Source organism: Arvicola amphibius, chromosome 4 (assembly GCF_903992535.2).
Source record: "Arvicola amphibius chromosome 4, mArvAmp1.2, whole genome shotgun sequence".
NCBI lineage: Eukaryota > Metazoa > Chordata > Mammalia > Rodentia > Cricetidae > Arvicola > Arvicola amphibius.
This window is the reverse complement of record NC_052050.1, coordinates 42,885,637-42,897,827: the sequence shown is the minus strand read 5'-3', so window position 1 is coordinate 42,897,827 and position 12,191 is coordinate 42,885,637. Positions and strand designations below refer to the sequence as shown.

The following is a 12,191-nucleotide window of genomic DNA, read 5'->3' as shown; positions in this document are numbered from 1 at the left end:
GCCAGGAGATCGCTGTGTCCCCCTTTATCTGCCTGCTGTTAAACCCTGCCGGTCTCACCGCTCGGAGGCAGTTTCACCAGGGCGAGTTTACAGCACTGAGTATGTGCAGCTGGGACCAGTTCCCTTCGTTCCTCAGCGACAGTTGCGTTACAGAATCAACTGTACCCATCTTCGAAGTCCCTCAGCACTGCCAGGCGCCCGATAGATTCACAGTGGCATTCCCAGAATCCACTTCTGCCAGCTGCAGCAGGACAGGTTTAAGAAGGAGGAACATCATCAGACTTTTAAAAGTTTGATATTTTCCATGATAAAAATGTGCTTACATGAGAAGAATGGAAAATATTTTAAAACAAAGAAAATATTCTTACCTCACCTCTCTAACGTTTCTCTGCCATGGCTCTGATCTCGACTTTGTATATTTTTTTCCAACCTGGAACTTTTCTCATGAACGACTTCTCTCTTTCCCAAATATCGTGTATTACCTATGTATTATTGCAATCTCTCTGAATATATTATTTTTGAATATATCATTTTAATGTCACATTCTCTGAGTTCTATATAATATGAGGTAGATTGTATGTATTAGTGTATATATAATTATAATTCACTTGTCTCAGATACACAGGTTGTCTGAAAGGTTTGTGTTGTTTTTTTAAGATTGATTTAGTTTATTTATTTGTTTGTTTGTTTATTGTTTTTGGAGACAGGGTTTCTCTGTGTAACAGCTCTGAGAGTCCTGGAACCCACTTTTGTAGACCAGGCTGGCCTCAAACTCACTGAGCTCTGCCTGCCTCTGCTTCCAGAGTCCTGGATCTAAAGGTGTGTGCCACCATGCCCAGAAGGATTTATTTATTTTTTATGTGTATGAGTATTTTGTCTTCGTGCATGTATATACACCACATGTGTACCTTGTGCCCTAGGAGATTGGAGGAGAGCATCAGATTCTTTGGAACTGGAATTTTGTATGGTTGTGGATGACATATGGGTACTGGGAATCAAACATGGGTCCTCTCCAAGAGCATCTGTTGTGGGATAATCTTTTTTTAGTGTATACTGTAAAGATGTGTCTCTGCCTAAGGAGCCTTCTGATTGGTTTGATAAAATGCTGAACAGTCAAGAGCTAGGCAGGAGAGGACAGGCAGGACTTCCAGGCAGAGAGAGGAACTGGGAGGAGGGATCTAGGCATGTAGATTTTCGCCAGCAGATTCGGAGTAAGCTGGATATGTTGTACTAAGGAGAGATAAAGAGCCACTTCGCAGAAAATAGATTTTAAAATATGAAAATATTAAGTTATAAAGAGCTAGTTGGAAACAAGCCTAAGCTAAAGGCCAAGTTTTCATAATTAATAAGTCTCCATGTCATTATTTGGGGGTTGGTGATACAAAGAAAGACTCGCTACAAGCATTGACTGGTCTTAACCTCTGAGCTGCTCCAGCTCCATCTACAAGTTTTTTTTTTTTTACTGTAATCATAGTGTTCTGAAAAATGTGGTATATAACGTCATCTTCCATACTTCAGATTAATCCCTTTGGTTTGTGGAATCTGAGGATTTAAGAGTCTTGGTGGACCACACAGAGAAACTCCGTCTCAAAAAAAAACAGAAACAAAACAAATAAATCATGAGTCTTGATGAAGTTTGATCACATTGTTTCCAGAAAGTCCCTTCACACATTGTTTCCAAAAAGTCCCGATCACACCCCTTCACACATTATTTCTGGAGAGTCCCGTTCACACCCCTTCACACATTGTTTCCAGAGAGTCCTGTTCACACCTCTTCACACATTGTTTCTGGAGAGTCCCTTTCACACTCCTTCACACATTGTTTCTGGACCCCCAGCTGCCCTTCCCTTTATAATCAACCATTTTGGTTACCCATCCTCTTTGGGCTTCTTGGCGGCTGTACCTGCTTCCTTTCTTTCCCCTCTCCCTTCCTCTCACCCCCATCCTTACACGGCTCAGGGTCAGGACCACTCTGGACTCTCCCAGATGTCCCTGCCTCTGCCTATTTACAACACACTTTCCTCTCCAACATACCAAGGAGAAGTCACATCCTTTCCTGTTTATTTAGAGCCATGTGTGTGTGTGTGTGCGTGTGCATGTGCGTGTGTGTGTGTGTGTGTGTGTGTGTGTGTGCTGTGTTCACATTCTGGGGTAGAGCTTGTGTATGTGACCCATGGTATTGTGCAGTAACTCTCAGGAGGACTGAGTCTTTATTCAATTACTGAATAGGGAGAAATGCTATTTATTTATTTATCTGTTTGTTTGTTTGTTTAGGTTTATCAAGACAGGGTTTCTCTGTAGCTTTGGTGCCTGTCCTGGAACTAGCTCTTGTAGACCAAGCTGGTCTTGAACTCACAGAGATCCACCTGCCTCTGCCTCCTGAGTGCTGGGATTAAAGGCGTGCACCACCACCACCCACTCGAGAAATGCTTTTTTAAAAAAGTTTTTTTGCCCCCCACACACAAAACAAAAACAAAAACAAAAAAACCCAGGGATTTTCTGTGTCTGTCTGACTGTCCTCTGTCTGCCTATGCCTCCTGAGTGCTAGGATTAAAGGCATGTACTACCACCACCAGCTTAGGTCTTTTTTTTTTTAACATTTACTTTATGTGTACAGTGTTTTGCCTGCATGCATGTTTGTGTACCGTGTGCAGTGCTTGAAGAAGCCAGAAGAGGGCAGCAGATTCCCTTGGAACTGGTGTTACTGATGGCTGTGAGTCACCATAGGAAAGCTGGGAATTGAACCTGGGTCCTCTGGAAGAGCAGCCAGTGTTCTAAACTGTGGAGTCATCTCTCCAGTACCCATATGGAGAAATCTTAATACTGTTATCATGTATAGTAAGAAAATTTATCTGTCATCATGATTTAAAACATTTTAAAAGATTTATTTTGTGTATATGAGTGTTTACCCGTATGTGTGTCTGTGTACCATGGGTATGCTTGGTGCCTGCAGAGGTCAAAACAGAGTGTCAGGTCCCTGAACTGAAGTTACAGACACTGAGCTGCCCTGTGGATGGTGGAAAAACTGTTGCAGGAACAGCAAGTGCTCTCTTAATTGCTGAGACAACTCTCCAGACCCCTTACCACACTTTTTAAGGAACATTTTGTGGGCCTGAGGACTTAGCTCAGTGAGAAGTTCCTTGCTTAGCTAGTGTGAGGTCCCTGGTACAAGATAGTAGGGGCTTGGAGGACAGACATTTTTGTACTGCTCTGTTGTGTGCCTTTTAACTATGATGTTAAATTCAAACAGAGCCGGTCTGTAGCCCTTCGGCTCTGTGATCACATCGTTCTTGCTCTGGAGATTTGAAAAGCAACGTCATTTGATTCTCTCTGTCTTCCAAGAGGGTGGTTGACAGGTGATCGCGTGGCTTCCTTCTAAGTATAAATTCTTGGACTCTGCCCTCCCCGGCGCAGCTCCACATGGACAGGTCTCTGCATGGCCCTGGGCTCCAGCTGAGGAACCCTTTCCTCTTAACAGCTTTAGAGCATCTACCATGTGCGAGGTACCATTCTGGTGGCTGGGGATACAGGACTGAAGAACCCAAGATCCTTGGCGTCTAGGAAAGGGAGACAGACAACAAACGCAGACAAGAGACTCATAACAACAGGAGGAGGGGTAGGGAGTGGCTGTCATAAATCACAGGGCCAGGCTACATTTTTAGCAGAGGTGGGGCAGCCAGTGGCGTGGACGTCTGGGAGAACAGCATTCCAGGTAGGCGAAATGATAGGTGCAGGAACAAGATTGAGGGGCAGATTCGAAAGACCCTGTGGAGGCCAGGGAAACCAGAGTGAAGGGAGGGGGAGGCCAGAATGGGGTGGGTAGAGCAGGAGAGGGTGGAGGTGGCCCAGGTGACTGTGGCGTTCAGGATGACTTGACTTTCGCTAGTGAAGTGGAAATCACTGGATGGGCTGAGCTATGTTCAAGGAATGTTGACCATCCCTCAAAGAAGGAGGGAGTGGGGAGGACGACCGGGCCACGACTGAGAGTCTGGCTTTTTCCTCCCTCTGGGCCCTCGCCCTGTGGTTTGTAATCCTGCCCCTGCTGCAGGATGCCTCTGGGGGCATAAAACGATACAGACTGAAGGCTGACTGAAAGGGGGACTCTGGCTATGCAGCTACCAGACGGCCATCATCCCTGCCAGAGTGAGCCTTTTGATGAAACGGCTGTCTCCCGTGCTCCTGTAGAAAAGACCAGTGAACTCAGCAAGCCAGACTTGTGTAGAATTGTCGTTTACCAAGTGAAAGCCGCAAAGGGTCTGGAGAGGCCTTTAGTTAATGGACACATAGACCGAGACACACACACCCTGCCCCACTCTCCTCTGAGAGACCCTGACGGCTCCTGACCTTAGCTCCTATATAGGAAATAGTTGCAAGGTTTTAGCCCAGTGGGTCTCAATCTTCCTAATGCTGTGACCCTCGAATACAGTTCGTGTTGTGGAGACCCCCAAACAAAGAATTATTTTCGTTGCTACTTCATAAGAGTAGTTTTGCTACTGTTACGAATCGTACTGCAAATATCTGCTATTGGATCCCTGTGGGGTCCTGACCCACAGGTTGAGAACCACGATTTTAGCCAGTCTCTCCTGTGCTCTGTATGGGCCAGGATAGAGGGGAGTGTGGTGGACGGATGTGCACAGCAGCCTGCTTACTTGAAGCAGAATTCCTTCTCTCTAGAAGCCCATGTGAGGGTTGACATCCACTCATTCTGAGCCTTAGACTTTTACTGCCTCAAAGATGATAGTCACTGGTCAGCCCAGGCAGAAATGAAACCACTCTCCACCCCAAGAATCAGGGCCCTTCAGGTGACACATGGGACCCTGGTAGTTCTTGGGGACTTTGGTGACTCTGCTCCCAGGTCCCCACATGAGCACCAGGAGCCCCTATTCATACTCTTTAAAATGTCTGTTATGTTTGGACTCTACACTGATTACTCAGTCTGGTCTTTGTCTCTCGCCCTCAATCTAGAAATTGTCAAATTAGGGGTGGGGAGGTGGGGAGGTGGGGGAGGCTTTGTCTGTTTCCTTCGATGTTGTGTTCTGACCTCCACGGCCATCAGTTAGGGTGTGAGATGAATGAACGAAGAAATGAAGGGAGGAGGGCTGTTACTGTGAATTCCTTTCTCAGGCAATAACACAAAAGCCCCGACAGGCAGGAAGTCGGCGTTGTTCAACAACAGTGCAGGTATCTGCTTTCTGGCCCAGCTCCTACAACCCGGAGCACACAAAAGCACAGGACCGTCTCTGTGAGTTCGAGGCCAGCCTGGTCTACAAGAGCTAGTTCCAGGACAGGCTCTAAAAAAAAAGCTGCAGAGAAACCCTGTCTCGAAAAACCAAAAAAAAAAAAAAAAAAAAAAAAAAAAAAGCACAGGACCGTACCCAGGAGTCTCAACCATGCCCTTGCTCATCTCATCTCTGCTCCCTAAGGGAACTTCAGGACCAGAAAAGGCTCCCAGGGTGGGAGCAGGGGCAAGGGACAACCTACTAGTCATTAATAGCCATAGCTATTGAGTATAACAGCAAAGGGGCGTGCCTTTAATTCCAGTACCCAGGATCCTGAGGCAGGAGAATCTCTATGAATTTGAGGCTAGCCTGGTCTGAAAGTATATACAAATAGTAATGATAGTAATGGCACTTTTAAGGTACCAGATCTTGTTCTTTTTCAAGATAAGATCTCACTGTAAAGCCTTGATTGGTCTGAAATTATCTGTGTAGACCAAACAGCCTCAAAGTCACAGAGATCCCAGCACTCGGGAGGCAGAGGCAGGCGGATCTCTGTGAGTTCGAGGCCAGCCTGGTCAACAAGAGCTAGTTCCAGAACAGGCTCCAAAAGTCACAGAGAAACCCTGTCTCAAAAAAAAAAAAAAAAAAAAAAAAAAAAAGATCCACCTGCCTCTGTTTCTAGTGTGCTGGGATTAATAGCATGTGCCAATAGGCCCCGCCTCCACGCAGCTTTTCTTCCAGGCGAAGTGCTCCAGTGCGAGCCTTCAGGCTTCAGCTTTCCCTGTACAGATGCACAGATGCCCCTAGGCAGCGCTGTAGAGGCCACACAGCAGTCTTGCGTTCTAGCCCTGCGTACCCATTGACCTGACTTCCACATCTCTGGATTCGGACCAATAAATGGCTAGTTTATAAGGTTGCCACGAGATAGATAATACACTCAGAATTTCTGACCCCAGCATAAAGTGAATGTTCGATAAATGTTAATTATTGATACTCTAATTATTCTTTTGAGTGTTCCTGGGTCCAGGAGGGAGGGCTGCAGCAAGGCGGTATCTTTGCGCTGTTTGGAGTGAGGTCACCCAGCAAGGATCCTAACTCGACTACACCCAGCCGAGAGCACCCAGGCCAAAGTTTTGGAGGCTGAGATCTCATGCCCCGCCCCTCCAGACTTTAACAGGGAGAGGAGCAGGAGGCCCGCGCCGGCGCAGACAGTGCTGACTGACCCGGGCCTCCGGCAGCTGGTTCGGAGGTGCCAGCCCCTCCGCGTTCGTGCATGGAGGGGCGCGTGAAACCCAAGGGGTCGTCCCGCAGTATGCCCGGGGCGGCCGTGCTGTTCCGCGGCCCCGTGGAGCCCGTCGTCTTCCTGGCCAACTTTGCCGTGGTCCTGCAAGGCCCGCTCACCACGCAGTACCTGTGGCACCGGTTCAGCACCGAGCTCGGCTACAATGGCACGCGCCACAGGGGAAACTGCGGGAACCAAAGCGCGGATCCCGTCATGCAGGTAGCGGGAACCACGGGGTTGTGAATGCGGAGCACGGCACGGGGCGAGGCCTGTGGAAGATGGGGTCCCTGGGAGAGGGGACGCACATGGCGTGGTGGGCGGAGCTAGAGCAAAGGGGGCCTCCCGTACTTTGGGGTGCAGGTAGTGGACTCAGAGAATGCCTGGCCTTGAGGGTTAACCCAAGTGCGGAGACGGAGGGAATGCTTCTCCGGGGCCCGTTTTTTACGAGTTCAACGAACATTTCAAGAGGCTTAGGGCTCCAAAGCAAAACCTCAACCCTGTAGCTGCCAGGTTGATGATGGTAGCTAACTAAATCAAGGGCCTGCGCCCTGGCGATTCTGTTTTCACAGGAAGTGGAGACCCTGACTTCCCATTGGACCCTCTACATGAACCTGGGCGGTTTCCTGGTGGGACTTTTCTGGTCCACCCTCCTGGGAGCCTGGAGTGATCGTGTGGGTCGCCGCCCACTGCTGGTGCTGTCCTCTCTTGGCCTGTTGGTCCAGGTCGTGGTGAACATCTTTGTGGTGCAGTTGCAACTGCACGTTGGCTTCTTCGTGCTTGGCCGAGCCCTTTGTGCCCTTCTAGGAGACTTCAATGGCCTCCTGGCCGCTAGCTTTGCCTCTGTGGCGGATGTCAGCTCCAAACACAGTCGCACCTTCCGCATGGCTCTGCTGGAAGCATGCATTGGTGTGGCTGGGACCCTGGCAAGCCTTCTCGGGGGTCATTGGCTCCGGGCCCAGGGTTATGCCAACCCCTTCTGGCTGGCTTTGGCCCTGTTGATCGTCTTGACTCTGTATGCAGCGTTCTGTTTTGGTGAGACAGTGAAGGAGCCAAAGTCCACCAGGCTTTTCACGCTCCATCATCACCGATCCATTGTCCGGCTGTATGCGGTCCCAGCCCCAGAGAAGTCCAGGAAGCATCTAGCCCTGTACTCATTGGCTATCTTCGTTGTGGTCACTGTGCACTTTGGGGCTCAAGACATCATGACGCTCTATGAGCTGAGCACACCCCTCTGCTGGGACTCCAAGCTGGTTGGCTACGGCTCGGCAGCCCAGCACATACCCTACCTCACCAGCCTGGTGGGCCTAAAACTTCTGCAGTACTGCCTGGCAGACACCTGGGTGGCTGAGATCGGCCTGTCCTTCAACATCCTGGGCATGGTGGTCTTTGCGTTCGCTACCACCACACCCCTCATGTTTACAGGTAAACTGAAAACGGGGCCATCTTCGCATTGCTCCCAAATGTGGTTCAAGCCTGTGTCTTTGGACCCAGAGTTACACTCTCAGCCTGTGCAGAGGACAGACAACTGAGAAACCCCAGAAAAATACCTTCTCTCATATATAGAAAATATAAAGCGTCAGTAGCTAGAGTAATTAGTGCACATTATCAATCATAAATATTGTCAGGAATGTAGAGCAAAGACAAGAGCATAGCTCATGAGCTAATTGCTTCACCCCTTGGCCTCTCATAGCTTATTTACAGTGTTCTTAAGCAAAGTCCATGTTGCTAATGTCTTGATCCTTGGCTCTTGGATAAGAATCACAGGGCCCTTCCTCAGGGATCCTTGTTTATTTGTTTAGAGACAAGTTCAGACTTGGCCAAGTGATTTTCTGTGTAGCTGAAGATGACTTTGAACTTGCGATCCTTTTGCCTCTATCTCCCAGGGACTCACAGGCCTTAACAACCTTACTCTGCCTTCTTTTGTGTTTGTTAAGACGCCAGACTTTCTGACATTCCTGCTGACTCGCTTCCTCTTCTTTCCCTTCCTCTTGAGGCTGCTCCCCTCGCCACTCTCCTGAAAAGGGCAGCTGGCTGGAAAATGAAGAAGTTAACTTTCTTTTTTAAAAATTTTATGTGCATTGGTGTTTTGCCTGCATATCTGTGTGAGGGTGCCAGATGCCCTGGAACTGGAGTTGCGAGCTGCCATGTGGTTGCTGGGAATTGAACCTGGGTCCTCAGGAAGAGCAATCAGTGCTCTTAACCACAGAGCCATCTCTCCAGCCCCAGAGGTTAACTTTCTAAAAATAAAAAGTATTCTTGCTGGAGCCTGGATTTGCATTGTGCAGTCATCTGTCTTGATAGCCAGCAGCTATGTTAACTCTGCTGCTGGACCAACAGTGAAGCCACAGGGAATGGGGACCATTCACTGAAGGCCACAGCCTTCAGAAGTGCTGAGATAAAGATGTTGTACCACAGAGTCTCAGCAGAATTGCAAACATCGTATGCCTATAGGTAGCTGGATGGCAGGAGCAAAGGAACTCACATGGTATGCCCTCAACTCTCGTCCTTCATCGATGCCACCTCCTTATCCCAGGGTGGCTGAAGGAAATTCCCACATACTGTGTAGCTGGTAGTCTCTCAGTGCTAGAGGCCCGGGCTGAAATCAGAATGTCCCTGCTCCCTCAAGGACACTGAGGCTCTATCCCATAGGCTTGAGACTGCTGTGGTAGGCCTCCTTTGAGACCGGGCCCATCTTTATCAGTCTGATAGAAGGGAGAGCTTCCCTGAAGGTCCTTCCTGCTTAAACCTGTAGAGACTCATTTACCACAGAAGACAGGTCACAGGTTCAGGGCCTGTCTTTGAGGCTGTTGGTCAACCACCCTCTGACAAGGTAACACACGCACACAGTAAGCAGTGGTAACAGGGTTTGAACTCAGGGCCAACCCCAAAGCCCATGCTCATTTTCTGGGTCCTGTCATCTCCCTTGTAGTGCCACGCGGCCACTGGAGGTGTTCTGAAGAAGCAGTTGGTAGGGCTTAGCTCTCATTTAGAAAGAGTGAGCAGATGCACCGGTGAGCTGAGGAAAATTGCTGTCCTTTCCTCTTGGGTCCACATCTGCCCTTCCTGGGCTGTATGTAGGAGCCCAGCTGCTCTCAGGACACCCGCCCTTGATGGCTCTTTCCTGACTAGTGTTTCTCTTGCAGGATATGGCTTGCTTTTCCTGTCACTGGTGATTACACCTGTCATCCGGGCCAAGCTTTCCAAGCTGGTGAGCGAGTCGGAGCACGGTGAGTGTCAGAGTCATCTGTCCCTGGTCCCTCATGTCCAGTGTTGCCTGGATGGGCAGTTCTGGCCAAGGAGGGTCTGCCTTCTGCCCTCAAACCTGGAGGAGTGAGCAGCCAAGACAGATGCTCTTCTACCAGGTGCTCAGAGCTGGCTAGGGACCGATGCTGTGGGGTTTTGTGCCTCAGAACTAAGATTGCTATCGGTAGAGCAGAATGCAGTTCTGAGTAACCACAGCAGCACAGCAGAGCTTATCTCTTCAGACCTCGTCTTTCCCATCTGTGAAGTGGGTGTGATGATACCAGGGTTTCCTGCCATGCTGGGGGTCAGAGGATGCAGGCCCAGAGGGAATAAACAACCTATGTCAGAGATTTCATTGTTCCCAGTTGTCAGATGAAGAAAGAGAGGCCTAGAGGGTTAAACTGAGTTCTTCAAGGTTGCTCGGTAAATAATGGGATAGGGATGCGTGTGTGCATATGTATATGCGTTCACATGTATGTGACTTCAGTGTTTTGAGGAACATGGAGTCTTTGACTTGGGCAGTCTAGCTAACTACTTGCCTCGTGGATTTCCTGTCTCCACCTCTCAAGCCCTGAGATTACAGGTGCCCGCTACACCCACTTAGCTTTCATGTGGTATCCGAACTCTGGTCCTCATGGTAGCATTGGTGCTCACCCAGCTACACACACACACTCACACACACCCTTCCCTGCGCGCACCTCCGTTCCATGTGTTTTTAAGAGCACTTGGTCTTGTAGCTGGGCTCCAGCTCTGGCTTGTTCTGGACCTGTTTCTTCATCTGTCACATCAGGCCTTTATTCCCTGGGACACTGTAGACCCTTCGAGTCTGGCAGCTGGGTCTCTGTATCTGTTGTGTTGTTGCTCGCTTTGCAACAACTGGGTTACAAAGCTGGGTTCTGGCACAGGCTTGGGTGTCTGCTGAAATGCCTCATTCATTCAATATACTTTTGCTTTTGTTTATTTTGAAACAGGGTCTTCTTGCTAAGTAGCCCAAACTGGCCTTGAAGTAAAATCCTCCTGCCTCAGCTTCCCAAGAGCTGGCATTACAGTTGCGTTTCACCATGTTTGCACGCAGTGGACCTTTCCCACCCAGCACGTTTCACTGTACCCACTGTGGGAAAATAGCAGGCCCCTCTCGGAGGCCACCTGTGATAGGTGCTCTCCATTTTAAAACTACTGGCAGTCCACGTAGTAGCTCTTGTCCTTCATACACAGAAGGCGGAGCAGCGACCCAGGAAGTTCAGCTCCTCAGTGATGGTACGGCTGTGAGTGTGGAACATGGGATCAAATGACGCTTCAGGAGGGGAAAGCCGGCACGCTCTCGTAGACATCACGTGTAGCTGGCAAGGCTCGGCAGGCTTTTGAGCTCTTGCCGCCGCACGTGATGACCCGGGCTCGCTATCTAGGGCCCACATGGGAGAAGAGAGCCAGCTGCTGAAAGTTGTCCTCTGACCGCCACACACATGCCTGGCACAAGTGACGTGAACGTAATAACACATTTTTTTTAAAGAAGCCGTCATGGTGGTACTGCCTTGTAATCTTAGCATTCGAGGCTGAGACAGGAGGGCTACAAGTTTAAGGGCAACCCGAGACCATTTCTTAAAACAAACCAGGCTGGGGCTGCAGAGACGGTTCAGCGTTTAATCACACTGGCTGCTCTTGCAGAGGATGTGGGTGCCAGTCCCAACACCCACGTAGTGACTCACAACCCCTGTAACTCCATTTCCAGAAGCTCTGACGCCCTCTTCCAGTCTCCAAGGGCACCAGGCATGCACGTGGCACGGGGGCACACATGCAGGCAGAGCACCCATACACATTAAATAAAGTAGGGTTTTTTTTTTTAAGTAAGAGGCCCCACGCAGGCTTTTCTGTGAATTTAATAACAGTTGACAGCTATGTGCCTAACAGCCCCTCTGCCAGGCACTTCCCGTGTGTAACGTCATTGAGTCTTTACCACAGCACTGAGTAGGAGGCACAGGTGAGGGAGGCCAGGTGTCTCGCCCAGGTCACACAGCTGGTGAGGTGGCACTGCCCTCCCTTGACCCTGGGTATGGCATCTCTTCTCTTCCAGGTGCTCTCTTTTCTGCGGTGGCCTGTGTGAACAGCTTGGCCATGTTGGTGGCCTCTAGCGTCTTCAACTCACTCTACCCAGCCACTCTGAACTTCATGAAGGGCTTCCCCTTCCTCCTGGGAGCTGGCCTCCTCTTCATCCCGGCCATTCTGATTGGGTAATGGAGGGTCCTGACCTCGCCTGCTCATCATGGTGTCTTAATTTCTGAGAGGTTTTCTCCTTCCCCTGCTCCTAACTGAACGGCAGCTTTGCCTCTGGAATCCTTGTCCTTTGGGTATGGCATCCAGGGCTGACCCTACCCCATGCAGGTGGCTGCCTGATGTTTTAGGAGCCATCTCCAGAGTAAGATAGACATGTGGTGAGGGGCCAGGCTAAC

The 12,191-nt window shown here is 49.6% G+C and overlaps 1 protein-coding gene across 2 annotated transcripts in view; it reads left to right on the top strand.

Moving 5' to 3' along the window:
• The window catches only part of Slc46a1 (solute carrier family 46 member 1), a 35,150-nt gene that overhangs the window by 21,278 nt on the left and 1,681 nt on the right, over nucleotides 1-12,191 (top strand). For both annotated transcript variants that reach the window (XM_038324657.1, XM_038324656.1), the window contains 4 exons: nucleotides 6,232-6,720; nucleotides 7,071-7,923; nucleotides 9,645-9,728; nucleotides 11,816-11,972. In XM_038324657.1, coding sequence (XP_038180585.1) covers nucleotides 6,493-6,720; nucleotides 7,071-7,923; nucleotides 9,645-9,728; nucleotides 11,816-11,972 — 1,322 coding nt within the window. In that variant the 5' untranslated portion in view covers nucleotides 6,232-6,492. The remainder of the gene's footprint in view (nucleotides 1-6,231; nucleotides 6,721-7,070; nucleotides 7,924-9,644; nucleotides 9,729-11,815; nucleotides 11,973-12,191) is intronic.